Below are 22,124 nucleotides of genomic sequence, written 5' to 3' on the forward strand. Positions count from 1 at the left end.
CATGTACGGTCGCATGCGCTGCTCCAGAGTCCCTATATTCCCCGAATATGAAACATCTGAATCGTACACCGTAATCGACCACTCACGAAAATCTATAACTCTGGCGACCCAATGTGCGTTCTCGAAGTTTATAGGGATGAAAACCTATAAACAGTGAGACATTTTAGTTACTTATCGTTGTCGTTAACCAATTGAATATAAAAGAAATATATATAAACTCTACCTGATCGACCATCCCCCATGGTTTGTACAACAATCCCGGGGTGTACGCTACATCAACCATTCTCGTGAAGAGCCCCGAAAACTCAAACTCTCCAATCGGTGTGGTCTGCCAACTCTTCCAGGCCATCTCAATATGGCCTCCAAAGAATGTGTGGGCAGTCGTCCAACGCTGTGAGATAGTCGACTGGTGATCGTCCTGCTGCCGACGTAATAAAGCCAAAAAGGAATCCACATGCTAAAATGGTATAAACAAGTTCACGTGTTAGTTATTAATAAATATATCTAGTATGAGAACAATCGAAAAATCCTTCAGAAATCTGGAAAATACGAGTCCATATCTCGTAAAACGGTTAAATTCAAAAAAATGGAACTGAAATTCCAATTTTAAAAGTTGAAATAACCTAGAATGGCAACAATCGAAAAATCCTTCGGAAATCTGAAAGATAAGAGTCCATATCTCGTAAAACGGTGAAATCCAAAAAAACAGAATTGAAATTCGAATTCTAAAAGTTGAAAAACCCTAGAATGGGAACAATCGAAAAATCCTTCGGAAATCTGAAAAATACGAGTTCATATCTCGTAAAACGATGAAATTCAAAAAAACGGAATTGAAATTTGAATTCTAAAATTTGAAAAATCGTAGAACAGAAAAAACAGATATAAAATTCGAAAACTACACAATCAAAAACCCTAGATAAGAAAAATCTCAATTTACCCCCTCATGAAAACTCAAACTCTAAAAGGTCCACTGTGTTCTAAGGAATTTCCCCAGCTTCTTAATATTTTAAAAAAGCTACTTTACCCCCCTAAAAACAGCTAATCTTGGCTGAACATGGGATGCACGATTTTGACGTGGGAAGCACTGTTCCCACGTCGAACTGTCGATCTCTTCGGCAGTCATTTTCGACCAAATTTTGGTCGTTTCAGCCTCCGATTTTCACATAAATCAAATCTACACGTTGTCTAACACAAAACCCCTCAATCAATTCAACAAAAACAACCAAGAATCAAAAGATTTTAAGCATTATTCAAACCGTAAACCTTAAAATTTCAAACCGAAAAATCTCAATCAAATCTCAATAATATGAGCAATAACTTAATCCAAACAAGATTACGGGAGATATACTAACCTTCTTTGCCATTTAAGGATGCCGAAAATCAAGAAAATCGACGAAAATCGACAGAAATCAGATCGCTCGTGGGATGAACGTGGTGACGTGAAAATGTTTTGAAATTTGAGAGAAATGCACAGTAAATTCGCTAATATTAACGTGGGAAATAGGAAATTTTGCTGTGTTATATATATGGACATTTTCGTAATTTCGCCAAACTCACGTTGACATGACAAATTTCAAAAAAACCCCACGTGGGCTAAGGAGCTCCCACGACACCCCAATTGTTTTAAAAAGCTAAGTTACCCCCCTAAATTTGGCTGAACGTGGGATTGATGATTTTGACGTGGGAAACACTGTTCCCACGTCGGACTGCCGATCTCTTCGGCAGTCATTTTCGGCCAAATTTTGGTCATTTCAGCCACCGATTTTCACATAAATCAAATCTACACGTTGTATAACACAAAACCCCTCAATTAATTCAACAAAAACAACCAAGAATCAAAACATTTTAAGCATTGTTCAAACCGTAAACCCTAAAATTTCAAACCGAAAAATCTCAATCAAATCTCAATAATATGAGCAATAACTTGATCCAAACAAGATTACGGGAGATGTGATAACATTATTTTCCATTTTCGGTTGCCGGAAAGCAAGAAAATCGGCAAAAATAACGTTCACCGTGGGATTGCCGTGGGATGCGTTAAAAATTCGAATTTTCTTTGAATTGCACAGTGAAAATTTGCTGTGTTTATATATGGGGGCATTTTCGTCATTTCACAAAACCTGGGCATTTTTGCTTAAACCTGAATTTTTTGGGCAATTTCGTTTAGACCCCTTTAATTTTGCCTAATTTTTAAAATTTCCCTAAAGTATAACTCTTTCAAGATTATTTTCTTAATATTACTGTTATAGCGCTTGAACCAAATGGGAAATTGTGGAATCCTTCCCCTAAGTAGGCTAAAGCACATGTTCCTATTCGACGAACTTAAATTTACATCGCATTCTCTTCCTAGTTTTCCAATTCGGTACGTACTGGTTTCCCTTTGAGACGGAAGCAACACTGCCATTAGACATGTTCCTCTAGACATTCACTTGTATTTTTATTCATTTTCTACTCAGATTTCTTCCACTTGGAGCTCTTCCTCTACCAAAAAAAAAAAAAAAAAACCCATTGTTTTTTTTCTCGAATTGCACGGTTTGAAGAGTAAATGAAACCAGGTGACCCAATAGCTGTAATATCCAATATTTGTTGTTATTATTATTTTATTATTCTCATGTTTTGGGATAAGGATTAGAGATGTGATATAATTTGATCATTAAGGATATGGGATATGTTTAAATTTTGAAAAAGATGAGACAAAATTTTAAATATTAAATATAAGAGATAATTATCTCAACTTCCATTTCAAGGGAATAGATATATTTTGAATATTAAGATTTGAGATAAAGATTTTAATTACCTTAAATCTATTTGGAAGAAGACTTTAATAATAAGGATAAGGTTGAAATCTTAATTATAATAAGGTATATTTCAATATTGGGATATCAAGGGTGACAAAGTTGTATACTCAATAAAATTATATGTTAGAATTTTGGTAAACCCTAACTTACACTCTAAACAAACAATAGGAGAGATGATGATGATTATCTTTAGAGAAGGGAAAAGCATTGTTGATGAAGGACTTGAAGCAAATTTTATTTAAGATATCACAACATAGTATTAACCTTTTTCTTAATATTTTCATGATTTTATAAGTAATAAAAATTTTATAAATTTTTCTAAGATCTTAAATTGTTGAACCTAGAAAATTTTCAGTAGTGTTTGTGACCTTTGAAAGAAGCTATTTTTGTGGACTTTTGTAAATCATTTTCAATTCGAATATTGTTTATATATAAATTTTTGATGAAATTTTTGTAATTTTACAAATTATAAATGATTTGTTAAATTATTATAAGATTGAGTGTTAAACCTGAAAATTTTTTCATAGTGTTGGTAACCTAGGAAAGAAATAAGTTTTAGAGAGTTTTTAAAATCATTTTTAGGTTGAAAATTGTTTATTTAAGCCATTATTATGTTTAGTTTAATTCTTCAAAATTTCATAATTTTATAACTTATATAGAATTTATTAACATTACTAGAGCCTTGAACTATCAAATTCGATAAATGGCTGGCAGTGTTCCTGATCTGTGGAAAAAAAATTATTTTAGACAAGTTTTTATATCCCTTTTAAGCTAAACATTTTTTTTAACCATTTATATGTTTTTTTTTTTACTCTACAAGATTCGTAATATTTCAGTTGGTGTAAAAATTAATAAAATTAATAGAACAGAGGTTTTACAGTGTAAGCATATGTTAGGTCTAGAGTTTATCTTTTGAGAATTGTGAGAATTTGTGAAATTATTTTTGAATTGAGGTTCTTCAATGGAATTTAAGAATATTTCAAAAGGTTTCTTGATACAAATTGAATTTATTGAATGTGTGGCTACGATCTGAATTTGTTGCTGTGTGAAAGCTTGAACGTGTAAGAGTTGTATTGACCTTTGTTTTCAATCAAAGTAGAAACTATTTATTTTGTATATATATAAATGTTTGATTTTGATCCTGTATGTTTGTAAATAATAGTTAAATCTATCAATTTTGGTTTCCGTAAGTTATATAGATATTGCGTTTTGTTTATATATATATATGTGTTAGTAAGTTACAAAATATTTCTTTAAATGTCTTTGTTTTACCCAACTTTTACTTATTTAAACATTGATTTATAAGTTTATATTTATAGTCCATCTAGGTTTAATCAATAACCTCGATCAAGGTCAATCCATGGTCCGGTTGTGGTGAAATTTTATGAGCACATTCAAGACTCATTGATCTTCATTCTGAATGGTGGAACAGATTTGAAATTTGAGAAATTCACCTTTCAACCCTTGAACGCACCTCTGTTTTTGGTGAGATTTTTCTATATTCATTGTGGAAACTTGTTGCATTCGACAAGAAGATTTGTTCTTGAGTCGTCATGGATTTATGCTTCTAGTTTTAACCAGAGAGATTTGTACCCAATCTTGTTGATAGTGGAAATTTTTGGGTGGGCTACCATCCTTGGTATTTCCTTTTTCACGTTAGGGAGATTTCCATGTTAAAAATTGTTTATATTTTGTGTTGCTATTTTTTGTTTGCTTCCATATTTTTCGGTTCACACAAATTGGGAGAAAATTTATTCTATTGCATATTGATTGATTGTGTGAATATACAATTAGATTGTGTCATTGTGTGACTGCTCCCAACAAGTAGGTACTTTCACCAATTGTTGATAACGTTCAGGTCCAGTAATTTAGTCCAATTACTTAAATGTAAAAATAAGATCGTATCATACTACAATGGTTCTCAATAACAAGATTTTGAATCTGGCATTCAAAATTTGCACTATTTGTTATGTGCAGTATCCAATTAGTTTTCAAGACTATCAAGATGCTGAGCCTGATGCCCCCTTGTACACTCTACTTCAACAATTATTGATCACTTCAGTGAAAAGGGAATTAGGTGCAATGTTTCTCTTAAAGCGCTCTGTAAGAAGAAAGGTCTTAATGTTGAGGTAAAAAGATTTTACCCTTTATATACTGGTTCGCTTGATTAGCCATGTTTTTTAGGACACTTGTCTCAATTAGCAATTTGTATGTTTAACACTCTGTCATGTAATACCTGAATTCAGTAGTGTTATGGATGCTTATGAATGACTGCAACAGCATTTGTGCAGAAGGCTGCCTGAATAAATGTTATGGCCCTATAAAACGAACCTATTATAAAAATGGTATTCATTATATATTTCTATTACTACATAGAAATTTTTAGTTGAACTAGTTGAACTATTTTGATCGACTGGTCCAACCAAATTTTTAGTTTCGGGTCAAATGCATATTTGAATATATATAATAAATAAGATGCCACGTAAGTATAACATTCAACTTCCAAATTTTTGAAAATCGGCCACATTATGGATAGAGTACAATACATTTAATACAGTTACATAATAAAATTATAAATTAATAACATTCAGTCAATTACAAATTAATAATAACAAATTAAGAATAACAAATTAACAAATTAACTTCTTACAAATATATTGAGTCATTGACTATTCACAGGCACCATTAGCAATCTGTTTACTTTAAATTCAAAAAGAAAAAAGCCTTACAATAACCACTAGCCTACTGTTGTTGCCATTGAAGGAGAAAAGTTTGAAAATTTGAGGTATCTCTAAAACACAATACTATAGATATCTAACTATTGCATACCAATAAAACCCTCAGATATTTTCTTTCTTTTGCATATAAACAAGCAACAACATAATAAAAGGGTAAGAAATATTAGTATGTACCATCTTCTGAGCCTGTCGTACCGAATCGATTTGGTGAAACAAGACTCTCCTCATAAGAAGCTGTCACATGACCCCTATCAACACGCAACGAAACATTCTTCACTTCTCCTGTTGTAGGGTTGAATGAAACCATGTTACGCCAATATATAATCATAACCACTTCATCACCATTCTTTGAAACAGTTAATGGCCTTATGTGTCTTGTATTACTAAGCCATAAACCTAATGACAAATTCATCAACTTAATCCATGATTCTGTCACTCCATATTCCTTCATAACCCAAACCTCTAATGTATGTTCAGTGTAATTTTCTTCCCTTCGAAGTCGAATTTCACAAAGGCAACCTTCAAAAATACCCAAAGAAGTCCTGAAAGTACCGACTGAAGGAGGAGGAGATAGAAACTCCTTGAACTCCTCCTCTACTAAATCAAAATAAATTATTTTATTAACCTCACCTTCGTTTAAGCTCAGTGTTACCCAATGTGGAGCTCCATTCACAAGTGTTGTTCCTATTTCATCAGGTAAGTAAATGTGACTGGGAGGGAAGTAAAAATTTTCCACTTGTTTCCATGAATTTGTCTTGAGATTATAAATTAAACCATGTACCAAATCACTGTTCCAATTAGACATAATCACTACCACTTTGTAATTATCAATAGATGAATTGTAACCAAACCCCGAAACCTGAAAACGAAAAGAACTTCTAATATAGAATCCTGGAATCATCTTGAATTCCCTAATTGTTGGATTCCATAGCAGGAATGTCACTGGGACTCCATTGGATCCCTCATCAGTTTCTAATCGTATCAGTAACATACCATTACACGACCCCAATACCTTGGTGCAGATGATTCTTCTGTTGCCATCGTAAGGCCATATCCTGGTAAAAATAAATTCATTGGCTGTAGGAGCGAAACAAATTGTTTCTTTTTTTGCTTCCCCAGCACGCGATGCGCCTTGAGTGGCAAGACTGTATAGAGAAAGATGGTCATACCTTAAGTTTTCTAATTCGATGACTCCAATTCTACGGAACTTTTCAGATGTTTCAGTGAGATGATTTATGGCAAACTCGTGAGTTGAGATTAACTCACGCCATGTTTTGCAAACAGACTTGAATCGCAAGAGAGATTTTGTGGGTAGTTTGAGAAGGATTTCGTGTATAATTTCATGCGGAAAGAATGGCCCTGGCGCTGCGCTCTCTTTCTGTCTACTGGGAATTGTTGTAAAACCCTCCATAGAAACGCAGCATTACTCAAATCCGAGGATTCTATTCCCAGTAATTTGATTAGCCATCTCTTTATTCAATTTTCCAAGTTTTATATTACTCCGATTTCCTAATGAGTCCTAATAAAAGACAAACTCAACTTTCCTAATTACAAGTAGAATATTAATAAAAGACTAACTCACTTTCCGATTATTGAGTTAAATATAACTCTCTCAAGATTATGTTCCTAATAAGATAATAGTCCTTGGACCAATTGGGAAATTGCCGAATCCTTAGAAAGACTTCCTTTATTGTTTCACATGTTCCTAAAAAAGCGACGAAAATCTCTTTATATTAAGTAATTTGAAATTCTCCAAGAGCTACTGATAAAATCACTTTATATTGAGCTTGGGTGTAAAACGGGCCAGTCTTAGTTGAAATTCCACCTCGCATCACACGTTTGTTAACATGTCTAAAAGAGAAGCAACTTACAGAAAATCATAATCCTTGGAAGGGTCAAAATAAATGATATAAATTTTATGATAAAAATAATGTTACAGGGGGCAACAAAATTTTCTATTGGTGTCTATAGTTTTTGTACTTGACTTTTAATTGATAAGACAGTATTGATAACTAATATAATATGACATTATAAATAGAAAACTCTAAAGGTTATATGGATATAGTAAAGTTCATCATCCCTAACATTCTAGCACTTATGAAAACTCTAACACTGTTTATAATCTAAATCACACTTCCAACAAGGTTATTATCTAATTGTTACTCAAAGAACACAAAATCAAATGGGAAACTTCTTCAAATCAATGTGTCTAACTGTATATTTGGTTTTTCTTTTTTATATCTTTGTCAATGATTAACAAGATTTTAAGATAGATTGTGGTCGAAATCATATTAACCTGTTAGAGTGGGAGTGTTACACTACTTAAGTAGGTGAATTTACGCCTATCAGACCGAAATGTAATTTTTGTTCTATCATATGAAATTGGCAATGTTATGTTATTTTACATTATAAAAGCAAAATAATATTTTTATGAGTAGGGATTAATATTTTATAGATAGTGGTTGTATGATAGTACCCATGAAGGGATAAAATGATCATGTTCATAATGATTCTTCATATTTTTAGTATGTCTTAGTAGTTACATATTTGATTTAATTTTTACCCTTGCAAGATTGAACAAAATGTCTGAAGTTGAAGTTTTGGTAGGGTACAAAAGACAGTAGATCTCCACGAATAACAACACAATGTTGTACATTAGTGGAAAGCAAAAAATGGTGATAATCTAACAAGATACAACATAGCAAGGCTTGGTGGAGTTATTGAGCTCCCGTTTTCTTATATATGTAAGGAGGAAGTGCATCCCACATAAGCATGAAGCTTGAAAAACTCCATTAATGAGATGCCATACAAATTTTAGGATGATGATGATGTTTGCTCTGTTTTATGTCCTAAAGAAGAAGATGCTAAAAGTGGCCTCTCTTTATGTGATAGTTACTCCTAAGACAAGAAAAACATACATCATTTCAAGAAGGAGGTTATGAAGCATAACATGTTGTTGGACTTTCCACTAAATTTAAAAGGCGACAATAGTCTTTTAAAGTATTAACCTTTATCTTAGACAAGAGGCTCTGTGGCCAAGTTATTTCAGTGGAAGCTTGACTGATAGCCCTGTACTCAGGTTTTGTTGAAGATAAGGCCATCACTTTCTACTTCTTGGAACCCCACTTAACCATGTTAGAGCCAAAGAACATAGCCAGCCTACCAGTGGATCTCTCATCACGTATGTTGTCTATCCAATCAACAATTATGACTGCCTTTATAGTCAAAATCTTAGTAGGTTTAATAAGCAGACCATACTAATGAGTTCTTTTAATATATCTAAGGACTCTCTTCTAATTCATTAGGATCCTTTAGAAATTAGTTGAGCTTATTCACAACAAATGATAAATCAAGTCTAGTTATGGTTAGGTATTGAAAAGCACTAAGTACACTTCTATATTTTATGGGATTAGAACAAGGCTCACTATCTCCTAAGTATAGCTTGGTACCAACAGCCTTAAGAGTCTTACATGACTTACAATCTAGCATTTGAATTTTTTATAACAACTCAGTATCATATTTAGACTGACATAAGTGAAGGCCAAACTAATCTTTATGCACTTTTATCCCAAGAAAAAAATTCAAAGACCCCAAGTCTTTTAAGGAGAACTCCTCATTAAAATCTTTAATCAAATTCCGGATATAGTTTGAGTCAAGCCCTATGAGGAGTATATCATCCACATAAATAAGGATGTATACTCTAATTTCTGTAGATCCTAAAATGAACAGGCTAGAGTTTGACACCGCTGTGGTAAAACCTCTAATCAGTAGAACATGTTTTAGTTTTTCAAACCAAGCCCTGGGGACTTGTTTCAAGCCATAGAAAGCTTTTTTTGAGTTTGCATACAAACTAAGGTCTATCTTTATCAACAAAGCCTTGTGGCTGACTCATGTAAACTTCCTCAACCAAATCTCCATTTAGGAAAGCATTATTTTTGTCCATTTGATGGACAACCCATTAAAAAGTTACTGCTAGTGTTAAAATCACTCTAATGCTTGCATTAACAAAGAAGACTATTATTACCTCCTATTACTTTAGGCCTCAGATAGCCATGATTAGTACCAAAACCATTGATTTACCCACCACATTAACACTTCCTGCATTAAAATCAAAGGGTAAAGCTTCTATTTTACTCAATTTTTATTCATACTTCTGCAAGATAAACTTTATCTTAGGTAAGTTCAGTTTTTCAGTTGAAGACTCCATTCTAGCTATTATATGGACAACCATAGGCTCAAATTTAGTACTCAACCCATCTAAAATGAAGTGAATTAAATCCTTTTCACTCAAAGATTGACCATTAGCTACTAGGGTATCAAAGATATCTTTCATCTTACATAGGTACTCCTGAACAGACATATTACCCTTTTTAAAAGTTTAAAAAGTGTTTCTAAGAGTTGTAATTTTGATCTTAGACTCTGATATGAAATAGGATTTTAGGGATTCCACATCTCACTAGTAGACTTACAACTGGACACCAAACTAAAAAAATCACTAGAAATTGATGATATAAGTCATCTCATAAGCAATTTATCATATCTCTTCCACAATGAATACTAACTATTAGGTATGGTTACTTCATTCAAATCATCACTTGATTTAACAATCAAGAAAGGTTTAGGGGTAGTATTTATACCTATCAAGTGCTCCTCTAGTCCATGTGCTCCTACTACTAATAAGGCCTAAGCAAGCTAGTAATGATAAGTATCACTGGTTGGCTTAGAGCTAATAGCTTGTAGTGTCGAAATAGGAAAAAGACTCATCCGGCTCAAGTGATCTCCAATAATCGTCATCAGGGATCTCTCAAGAGCTATCGAGGTCGTTTATTTGAATCCTATAGCTTGGTGCTAAGTCAAATTTTACAACCCTATAGCTTGGTGCTAAGTCAAATTTTACAATCCAATAATCGTCTCCAATAATCCACATAGGAAGGGACCCAAAAGCCAATATTTGAATCCTATAGCTTGGTGCTAAGTCAAATTTTACAACCCATTTTCAGGTCCAGGAGGTATGCCATCTTTTGAAGAACTGAAAGAACCATTAGCTGTCAATGCTTATTATGAAGAAGAGAAGCGGTATGCCACTACTCATCTTCCAGCTTCTGAGAAAGGTGGGTGCAATCTCAATCGACAGCTTTTTCCTGTTAATTATCAATGTCTCTATGTTGCAAGATTCACAGGTTAATTAGGCTGAATTAGTGTGATTTGTTTGTATTTTAGTTCCTAAAATAGCTAATGAATAGTTGTCAATTAAAGCTGTCAATTATTTTTTATTCTCTAGGATTCTTACCAGATTTAGCCTCTTGTATAGTTATATATATTTGTACCAATACAGATCAAAATATATAAAAAACTTTTTTATACCATACAAGTTCATATGGTATCAGAGCAGGAACTCTATTTCTTGAATTCCTAGCCTTCATCTGTATCAGCCTATCTCCTTCTTCTCTAATCTTTTTCATCATCATGTCTGAGATTTCAGAGACAACCAACACTACAGACCTGCCTACATCCACGACTACCACTCAGGTTCCCACCTCGGAATCCCACTCTATTCAAATTACCACGATTAAACTAAATGGAGAGAATTTCTTGCACTGGTCTCAATTTGTGTGCATGTATATCCATGGTAGGGGCAAGCTGGGATATTTGATTGGAGAAAAGAAGGAACCTGCATCTGATGATTCTAGCTATGCTACGTGAGACGTGGAGAACTCGATGGTGATGACATGGCTAGTGATTCGGTGGCTTAAGCAGGTAATGATTTTAAGGCATTATCTTGTCACTCACTAAATGGAGAGAATTTCTTGCTCTGGTCTTAATCTGTGTGCATGTATATCCGTGGTAGGGGCAAGATGAGATATTTGATTAGAGAAAAGAAGGAACCTGCATCTGATGATTCTAGCTATGCTACGTGGGACGCGGAGAACTCGATGGTGATGACATGGTTGGTGATTCGGTGGCTCAAGCAGGTAATGATTTTAAGGCATTATCTTGTCACTCACTAAATTATTCTACTCCTTGGATCATAGATTCGGGAGCCTCTGATCATATGACGAGTTTGTCTAGCTTGTTTCATTCTTACTATCCTTGTTCTGGCCATGAAAAAATTCGTATAACAGATGGATCTTATTCTTCTATAGCCAGCAAAGGTGTGGTAATTCTTTCAAAAAATATTTCCTTAAAGAACGTCTTACATGTTCCTAAACTTACTTGTAATCTACTATCGATTAGCAAATTATCCAGAGACTCTAACTGTCGTGTTACTTTCTTTGAATCATATTGTGTTTTCCAAGAATTGAACTCGGAGAAGATGATTGGCAGTGCTAAATTAATCAATGGCCTCTATTATTTTGAAGATCAAGATTCCAAGAATAAAGAAGCTCAAGGCTTAAGTGGTATTAGTTCTACTCTAGTTAAGGATAAAATTGTGCTTTGGCATTATAGACTAAGGCATCCTAGTTTTCCTTATCTTAAAAAACCATTTCCTAGTTTATTTAAAGGTTTAGATTGTTCTAAACTATATTGTGAGAATTGCATTTTATCTAAGAGTCATAAGACTGTTTATCATCCTAAAACTTATCAATCTTCAAAACCATTTTACTTAATCCATAGTGACATTTGGGGTCTATCAAGGATTAATACACCCTCAAATAAAAAATGGTTTGTGACATTTATTGATGATCATACCCGTTTATGTTGGGTTTACCTAATGTCGGAAAAATCTGAGGTTGAAAAACTATTTAAAATGTTTTACTCAATGATTGAAAACCATTTTGAAACCAAAATTGGGATTCTTCACATAGATAATGGAACTGAATACTTTAAAGGAATTCTTGAAAGTTTTTTTACTAAAAAAGGGATTCATCATCAAACTACTTGTGTCGATACACCTCAGCAAAATGGTATTGTTGAGCGCAAAAATAAACATCTTCTTGAAGTTTCTCGAGCTATTATGTTTTCAATTAATGTTCCTAAATATTTACGGGGCGAAGCTGTCTTAATTGCATCTTATCTTATTAATAGAATGCCTACTCGTGTTTTGAACTATATTACTCCGCTTGATTGTTTAAAAAAAATTTTTCTAAATCATGAATACCTTCAAATCTTCCTATTAAAATATTTGCATAGCATATGTCCACATAAATAGTAAAGGAAGATCTAAACTTGATCCGAGGGCAGAAAAATGTATTTTTATTGGTTATGCTCCAAACAAAAAAGGATACAAGTGTTTTAATCCACAAACTAAAAAAATAGTTGTCTCTATAGATGTTACATTTCTTGAAAGTCAACTTTTCTTTCAAAAAAATTCTCTTCAAGGGGAGATAGGAGAAGAAGGAAATTTTTGAGATATTTCTGCTATTCCTTTACCTAAAATTATTGATTCTACTGATCCTATTACACCTATTACTGGTTCTATACATGGTCCCACATCTAAAAATAAATTTTTAAATAAAGAGGAAATTAATAATACTGAGGAAACAAGTGATCCTGAATCTGTTTTGCCAAACATTTTTGAATCCTCAACAGGGGAAGAAATACTACCCATAGTTCTCACAAAACATGGTAAAGAGCTCCTAACTTATTCAAGGAAGAAAGGTCATAAAAAAAGGGTCATGGTTCTTCTAGCAACAGTTCAATCAGCTGCTCCGAGAACAGAACCTGAAACTACTCCAAGTAACATTCCTCTTATTCATACTCATGTCCCTAATGACCCAAATGTTAATTCTATTCCTTATCCAGTACCTAATACTGAGTCTAGTGATCTAGATATTCCTATAGCTATTAGGAAAGCTAAACGTACCTCTCATCCTACATCCCGATATCTTTCCTATGCTAAACTCTCAAAGAAACATAATGCCTTTATATCTAAGTTATCTAACTTATTTATCCCAAGAAACATACAAGAAGCACTCGATGATCCTGATTGGAAATCAGCAGTAATGGAAGAGAAGTAGAACGTGGGAAGTTGTTGATTTACCCAAACATAAAAAAACCGTCGGGTGTAAATGGGTTTTACAGTGAAATGTAAGGCAAATGGAAGTATTGAGAGATACATGGCGAGATTAGTTGCTAAAGGGTTTACTCAAACATACGGAATTGATTATCAGGAAACCTTTGCCCCTGTTGCAAAAATCAATTCCATCCGGGTATTATTGTCTTTAGCTGCTAATTATGATTGGCCATTACACCAGTTAGATGTCAAGAATGCGTTCTTGAATGGGGATTTAGAAGAAGAGGTGTTTATGAGCCTACCTCAAGGATTTGAGATGATGGGACAAGATAAAGTTTGCAGACTTAAAAAATCCCTATATGGCCTTAAACAGTCTCCGAGAGCTTGGTTTGAACGTTTTGGAAAAGCTGTGAAAAGCCATGGTTATCATCAAAGCCAGGCTGACCACACAATGTTTTATAAGCAATCGGAGAAAGGTAAAATCTCTATCTTAATCGTCTATGTGGATGATATAATCTTGACAGGTGATGATTCTGAAGAATTAGCAAACTTAAAGAAGAAGTTGGCACGAGATTTTGAGATTAAAGATCTGGGATTATTAAAATATTTCCTTGGTATGGAGTTCGCTAGATCAAGAAAGGGTATCTTTGTAAACCAAAGGAAATATATCCTTGATCTTCTCAGTGAAATAGGTCTCCTAGGTTGTAAAGCTGCAGATACTCCACTTGACGCTAATTTGAAACTTGATCCAGCTAAAGCTGAAGATGTGATTGATAAGGAAAAATTTCAAAGACTTGTAGGGAAGTTAATCTATCTGTCACATACCCATCCTGATATAGCTTTTGTTGTGAGTATGGTTAGCCAATATACGCACTCACCTGGACGAGAACATTTTAATGCAGCCTATAGAATACTAAGATACCTAAAAGGAACTCCTCGAAAGGGCCTTATGTTTCGGAAGAATAACAACCTACAAATAGAAGTCTACACTGATGCGGATTGGGCCGGTTGTACTACTGGCAGACGTTCTACTTCAGGCTACTGCACCTTTATTGGAGGAAATCTTGTTACATGGCGAAGTAAAAAGCAAAATGTTGTGGCTCGAAGTAGTGCTGAGGCTGAGTTCAGGTCTCTTGCTCATGGGATTAGCGAGGCAATTTGGTTGAAAGATTGTTTGAAGACTTGAAGATCTCGGTGTCTTATCCTATGAAAGTATATTGTGATAACAAGGCAGCCATTTCAATCGCTCACAACCCGGTTTTACACGATAGGACGAAACACATTGAGGTTGACAAGCACTTCGTCAAAGAGAAGATTGAAAGTGGGTTAATTTGTCTCTCTTATGTACCAACTACAGATCAAATAGCAAACATACTCACCAAAGGGCTACACAAGGGACAGTTTGAACTTCTAGTTAGCAAACTAGCTATGGAAGACATCTTTAAGCCAACTTGAGGGGGAGTGTTGCAAGATTCACGGGTTAATTAGGCTGAATTAGTGTGATTTGTTTGAATTTTAGTTTCCTAAAATAGCTAATGAATAGTTGTCAATTAAAGCTGTCAATTATTTTTTATTCTCTAGGATTCTTACTAGATTTAGCCTCTTGTATAGTTATATATATATGTACCAATACAGATCAAAATATATAAAAAACCTTTTTATACCATACAAGTTCTTACTCTATGATAATCTAACCTCTTTAGTTGACTGACATGGATCTTAGCCATCTTAGTTCGAATGAAAATATAAACAGCATTTGAAGTTGATGAGTTTTTTTGTTAACAAAACTGAGTTCTGAGCCATTTTATCCTTTCCGAGCCATGCTGTCTATCTGTTAAATTTTTATTTGGGATTTCATTCCTATTCTGCCCCCTTTCTTACATCAATATAGTGCTAACAAGTTTTTGAGCTTCTATGTTTTCCATGAATAACATTGAGAGAAGACTGAGCCATTGTTAGGCATGTATTTATATATATGTTACGTCAGTGAGCAGTTACACGTACAATAGACAACCAAGGGTTCAAGATGATACAGCAAGGAGTGGCCAAAGTCCCTCAGATCCTGTAGTTGAAGTTATAACTCCTGAAGTAATGGATAACTATGGTGCAGATGGTTCAAGGAGCCCCTTTACTGGGATTTGGTCTCGGACTCTGAGAATCAAATTGACTGGTAGAGATGGATTTGAGAGACTTGATTTTAGAATTCCTGTAAGTTATCTTTCTAAAATGGACGCATATTACCATAATGATATGCTGCTGAAATATAATTATGTTTTAAAAACAATTGTTTGGCCACTGTAATTTTCTTATATCTGAAACAGCTATAAATCTTCAATTTAGAATTGAATTTGTATACTATTATATTTTCATTTTTGTTGAGCTAAAACATTGTGAATATGCTGGACGAGCTTGAATTGTCTATAGAGGCTAACATTTTCTTATAACAGGCAAAATGTTTATTTTTGTTTTGTCCTGATACAGCATTTGCTTAACTGGATTCCTTTATCAAGTGTACCTCATGCTAAGAGGCAAATTTATTTGTGAGGAAATACAGATATAGATAGACTTAGTTATTTTGCTTATCTGGAAAATTTTATGCGTTTCTAATAAAATATACCTATGATTTTTTTTTTTTTTTGTTAACCTTGGAGAAGAGAGGAAGAAGAAGCCAGTCCTGATGTGAAAACTTAATGTAAAATGTTTAATGATGGCATGTTGGAATAGCCTTTTTTTTTTTGGGGGGGGCTAAAACTAATGCATGCTCTGCCTTTGTTTGTCTTTGAAAGTATGCAGAAATTTACATCGTGCCGTAAGCCTTATTGCTTATAGTCAGACTGGCCATATTCCCAGCTTATTTAAGGACATAATTAGGCTTGCTATGACATTTCTTTCTATAGAGGGTGCAGTAATCGATAGCAGTAATTTTTTCCATAATGTTGCACTAATTTTGTTTTATGGAAGATTACCTTTGACTCTTTGTTTCTGGTTTAATTCCTTCACAGGCTGGGTTCTTAGAAGGAATCACAAATATAGTTCCAGGTATAATTTACTGAGCACACATATTCATAATCTGCTTTTCTTTGGATTAGTTATCGAGTAAATACAGAAAATTATTTCCGCTATGTTATGAAGCATTAGGGGGGTGTAAACCTGAAAAAACTTTTGGACGATGCAGCTGATGAAGTAGGAGGAAAGCTGCTGTTAGATTATGGGTGAAAGGATTCGGGTTTTTCTCAAATGAATTCAACACCAGTTGGCTTTTACGAGTCAACGGTAAGGTTTCTTTCTTTGTATGTAAAGCATACATCAATTTTATTTGCATGGTTAATCTAAAAGACAAATGCTGCCTTAAAGCTCTGCTTCTCCATTCTTTAGCTGCACTAATTGAGAGAGTTCAACTCCCAAATAAGGTCTTTATGTGTGTTTCCAAAAGAATGTTATTAGGCTGCCTTGAAGAGTACACTAATCCTTTGAATCTGGTATATGAGGAGGATCATACCCCCCGAACAACGTTCCAAAACTTGCTGCAGAATGGTTTACTTAGTCCTATGAGTTTGATTACGAAGAAACATTTGCTCGTATGGAAAAACTCAATATGACTGGAATTTTCTTGTTAATAGTAACCAATCTTAACTGGCGTCTCCGTCAAATAGATACTAAGAATGTCTTCCTTAATAAGATACTGAGGAACATGTTTATATGGTTCTACCAGATCTTGATAATAAAACCAATCCAACAAGGGTAAGTTGAAAAAGTATCTCTATGGACTTAAAGAAACACCAAGAATGAGTGCAACATCATTTGTGCAAAAGGTTGCCTGAACAAATGTTATGGCCCCATAAAACCAGCCTATTACAAAAATGCTATTCATTGTATATTTGTAGAGTTAGCAGAAATTGTTTGTGTTTCTCTGTCAGATAATTTTGAAAGATGCCATTCGGCCTATGCATAGAATCTCTGTGCTCAATAATTTGTTAACTTCTCTCTGTTTGTCTTTTAACTCTCTACTGCGAATTTGAACCAACGCATTCCATAGACGACGTCGTTTGCCATGGACGGGAAGGAAAGAAGATTCTGCGTTCGTAACCGAATGAGAATATTCATCTTCTTCTCCATTTCTTCTGAGTGGCTTCTGGTTTACAGGTTGCATCACTCTCAGTCTTCAAAGGTACTTCGTACTACCACCGATTGTCTCTAAATTTTCGTTTTCGGTTCGTTGGACTCAGTTGGGAGCTGGAGCCACTCTCTTTCTGAGTCCAAAGCACAAGGAAACCATGAACCCAATGACTCCGCACACTCACTCTTAAGCACCCCATCACTTGTAGCTGTCCAAGCCCCTGACACGGCTTCCAACCTGAGCCCGTGTCAAGCTCCCCCAATGACTCCTTCATTTTGAATTTAGACGCTTTCTTTTAGTAGAAAAATTCTCGGGAGGACAAAAATCTGTGAGCTGCTTCAAAATGACGAGGAAAATCGCAATTTCAGGTAAAAATCATAACTGTGGCATCTTCAGAGGTTATCAGTTTTTGTGTTATTGGAAAATTTTCAAGAGCTACTGATAAAATCACTTTATGTTGAGCTTGGGTGTAAAATGGGGCAATCTTACTTGAAACTGCACCTCACATCACATGTTTGTTAAAATGTCTGAAAGAGAAGCAACTTACAGAAAATCATAATCCTTAGAAGGGTCTATTTTATTTTTCTTTCGGCGTTATTCTATTTTGAACTTTATAGTTTATTACTGCTGCTTAAGATAGCTAGTACTTGCTGCTAGAGAACACTGAATCATGGACTTGGACTGGGTTAATTGTTGATCCTGCTATAATCTTAATTTAGAACAATGAGATGGTTCAAAGGTTTTTTTCGTCTAGATTTTTGTGTGAATGCCTGAAAGGAGTTAATTACCGGCAAAAATTTGGGCTGGTGAATGTGAAGCTGAAATGGGTGAAGGATAAGTCATTGGATGCTGTTGTGGCTGGTGAGATGGATCTTAGAGCAGCCTGCATCCTTGTTTTTGTACTTTCCTCTGTTTCACATCACTTTGTCCCTATTTACCACCTCTCCAGGTACCGTGGCGAAATTAATTTACCTCTAGATCTTGAGCTATCATCTTTTATGTGGAAGTACCCTACTATTTTTGACGAGTTATATGTTCTTGATGGTGGAGGGACTAGCGTCCCTGCCTTTGGATTGACTCTTGAAGCTGTTGATCTTCACAAGAAAGAGCTTAATATTATTCAGCAGAGTCAGAAGGATATTCTTGAAAGGCTCTGCAAACTGCTCATGCTTACCAAAGACAGGACACTACCTTTGCAAACTATTGACCAACTGAAATGGGATATGGGATTGCCCTATGATAACCAGCATTCTGTTTTTCTAAATCATCTTGGTTTGTTTTCTATGGTCTATCTCCCTGATGATCATCTTGGCTTGAAACTTCTATTCTGGTTTGATCACCTTGCTGTATCACAATTGCAATAGAACAGTGTTTTACAACAAAAGGAAACAGATAATAATTGCTTGGCATTTCCAATTAGATTTACGAGGGGTTTTGGGTTGAAGAGGAAGTGCTTGAAGTGGCTAGAAGAATGGCAGAGGTTGCCATATACTTCACCTTACACTGATGCCTCCCATTTGGATCCACGAACTGATATGTCTGAAGAGAATGGTTGGAGTATTTCATGAGCTCGTACACCTTATGATACAAAAGAAAATAGAGCACAATAATGTGAGCAATCTTCGCAAGCTATTGTCACTGCCTCAAAAATTTACAAAGGTGTTTGACCACCATCCGGGCATTTTTAACATTTCTAAAAAGGGTGATATTCGGACTATTGTTCTTAGGGAATCCTATGATCATCAAAAAACTCTTGCAAAAACAACCCCTTGTAGAAATCCGGGAAAAATATGCAAGCCTGCGGAGTAAAGGATTTTTGGACAAGAGTAGGGGCTTATACAAGAAAATGGCTGGTGCTGATCAGGAGGACCCATCAAAGCTTCTATGTGACGACTGACTCAGAGGCATAGCATATGATTCTGAACTGGAGTCAGATAGTAATTTGTTGTCAGAATATGATTCGGATGATCCTGCTCAATGCTTCCCGAATCATGCAAAATAAAAGAAGTTTTTTCATAAGTTATTTATAAATAGTTGAAAAGAAATATTTCATATTTTATAAGTAACTCTGATATAGTATAACATTATGAATTGAAAAGAAAAAATTAAGTGCAATTAATTAAATTAACCATATTTGAGGGGGAATATGATTCTAGTCAATATTCTGAAGGTTTAGGGTTTAGGGTTAGTCAAACATCTCCAATAATAACATATCTGTCATCATCCCTGATCTTCCAATATTTGGGAAACATTAACACTCTTCATTATATAACTTACACTTCCAACAATCTTATTATCAAATTCTTACTCAAAAAACACAAAACCAAACAAAAAAAAATTCTTCAAATCCAAGCATTTAAGTGTATATTTGGATTCTTTTTTACTATTTTTATCAATGATTAATAGGATTTTAGGGTAAATTGTGCTTGAAATATGTTGCGTACCTGACTCTGTAGTGTTGCTTTCTGCAAGAGTTGGATCACTTCTGGAGAAGATGTCAACTGCTAAGCACCTGTTAAGTGTATTATATTTGTGTAAAAGGGTTGTATATTGCTAATTGCGGAATGATTGTAAAAGACAGAATTATATGAATAAATGTAATGGCTGCTTTCATTGAATGAAATAGTGCAGATTACAGTGGCTTATTGATATAGATCAAAGAACCAAGAAAACCAATACAACCAACACTGTTGTGTCATTGAACCAATAACCTAGGCCTAAGCCCCCAAACCAAAACCTAACCAATTATATTTTCCCCAATGCCCCACTCCTAAAGCTTCCTTCTACTTTTAACGCCTAGCTGCATCCCTGAGGATCTGTCTCATTCCTGATTGCATGCTCCTCTTGATTTCTTTCCTTGCTTGTGTGATTTGCTCCTATGTTTATGTGCATGTGATCTGTTGCTTCCTTGTTTATGTGTTTGCTCAGTTGTACTTCCAAGTTTGTTGTCAAGTTTGCATGATGATTATCCTGAATTGCCCTCTGAATTGTAGTTGCTGGTATTTCAATCCCCATTTTGCCCTTCCTTTTATAAGTCTTGATTATTTGGGGTCTATCAAAATCATATTAACCGGTTGGGTGGGATAGGTAGGCATTAGGGTTGGCAACGGAGACGGGCGGAGAGGGGATATCAATCCCTATCCCTGTCCCCGTAGGGGATATCAATCCCCGTCTCCGTTACAGGGATAACAAAAAATCTCCGTCCTCTCCCCACAAAGGAAAATCCCTTCCCTATCCCCTCCTTGTCCCCGCGGGGAAAAATCTCCTCTCCATACCCGTAAATATAAATTTTAATTTCTTCCTGTATTTTAATAAATAAAATAAATCATATTTTCTCAAAATATCACTTGTTACAAGAGCTACAAAATATTCATTGTTATTTTAATTCAAATACAAATTATTAAGGTTATAGTTCTTAGTAAATATGTATGTTATTTAGGGTAATTTTGTAGTAACATTAAATTTAACACTTTTCATTCACTTCAATTAATTTTATCAAGTTTATAATTTTTTTTTTTTTGTAAAACCTAGTGGATTGGCTGACTAAGTTTTGAAATTGAAATAAAATTAATTTGGTACATTTGGATTTTATGATAATGAGACTTTTGGGGTTTTTTTAATATATTAGATTAATAGTTCAGAAATTAGTAAAAGTTGATAATTGATAATTCAAAAATTAGTAAAATTAAAGTTATAATTTTAATAAATCATAATGTAAAAGTTTCTAGAACTTAATAGTTCAAAAATTAGTATATTAATATATTAGATTTAGGGGAGGGGTTGGGGTGGGGTGGGGTGGGATGGGGACGGGGCAGGGCGGGGCGGGGACAAATGCATCCCCGTCCCCGATTATGAGGATTTTTTCCGTCTCCATCCCCGGCCCTTTCCTCGTTTTTATTGGAAAATCTCCTCCCTGTTAGGGTCGAGACCCCTAAAATTATACCCAAATTGCCATCCCTAGTAGGCATGATCTACTTCAAAAGGCAAATTTACACCTATTGGACCAAAACATAACTTTCCTTGTGTTATATGAAATTTGGAGTGTTATACAATTTTACATTATAGGGGTAAAATAATATTTTTACTGTTAGGGGTTAAAATATTTAGGGGTTATATGATATTGCCATGTAAAGATAAAACAAATTTTTTATTTTGATTTTGCATATTTTCATTATATCTTCCTTAGTACTAATGCCTACATATTTAATTTAATTTAATTTCTACCCTTGTAAGATTGAACAAAATGTCAAAAGTTAAAGTTTTGGTTGGGTATGAAAGGTAGTGAATTTCCACAAACAATGACATATATTGGTGGAAAATAGAAAATGATGATAATCCTACAAGATATGGCATACCAAGGCTTGTTGGAGTTATTGAGCTCCCGTTTGCGTATATACATAAGGTGGAATTGCATCCACATAAGCATGAAGATTGAAAATTTCCATTAATGGGAATGTTTCACAATGATGATGATATTTGTTCAAGAAATGTCTAGCAAAAGAGATGTCACAAGTTGT

The 22,124-nt window shown here is 34.4% G+C and overlaps 1 protein-coding gene and 1 pseudogene across 1 annotated transcript; one reads left to right on the forward strand and one right to left on the reverse strand.

The window, feature by feature from the left end:
- Window positions 1–5,699: 5,699 nt before the first annotated feature.
- LOC123221419 (F-box/kelch-repeat protein At3g23880-like) lies at window positions 5,700–6,947 on the reverse strand. The gene has a single exon (XM_044644276.1). The coding sequence runs from the start codon at window positions 6,945–6,947 to the stop codon at window positions 5,700–5,702; it is 1,248 nt and encodes a 415-aa protein (XP_044500211.1).
- Window positions 6,948–17,463: 10,516 nt separating this feature from the next.
- LOC123221852 lies at window positions 17,464–19,804 on the forward strand (annotated as a pseudogene).
- Window positions 19,805–22,124: the final 2,320 nt, after the last annotated feature.

Source organism: Mangifera indica, chromosome 7 (assembly GCF_011075055.1).
Source record: "Mangifera indica cultivar Alphonso chromosome 7, CATAS_Mindica_2.1, whole genome shotgun sequence".
Lineage (NCBI taxonomy): Eukaryota > Viridiplantae > Streptophyta > Magnoliopsida > Sapindales > Anacardiaceae > Mangifera > Mangifera indica.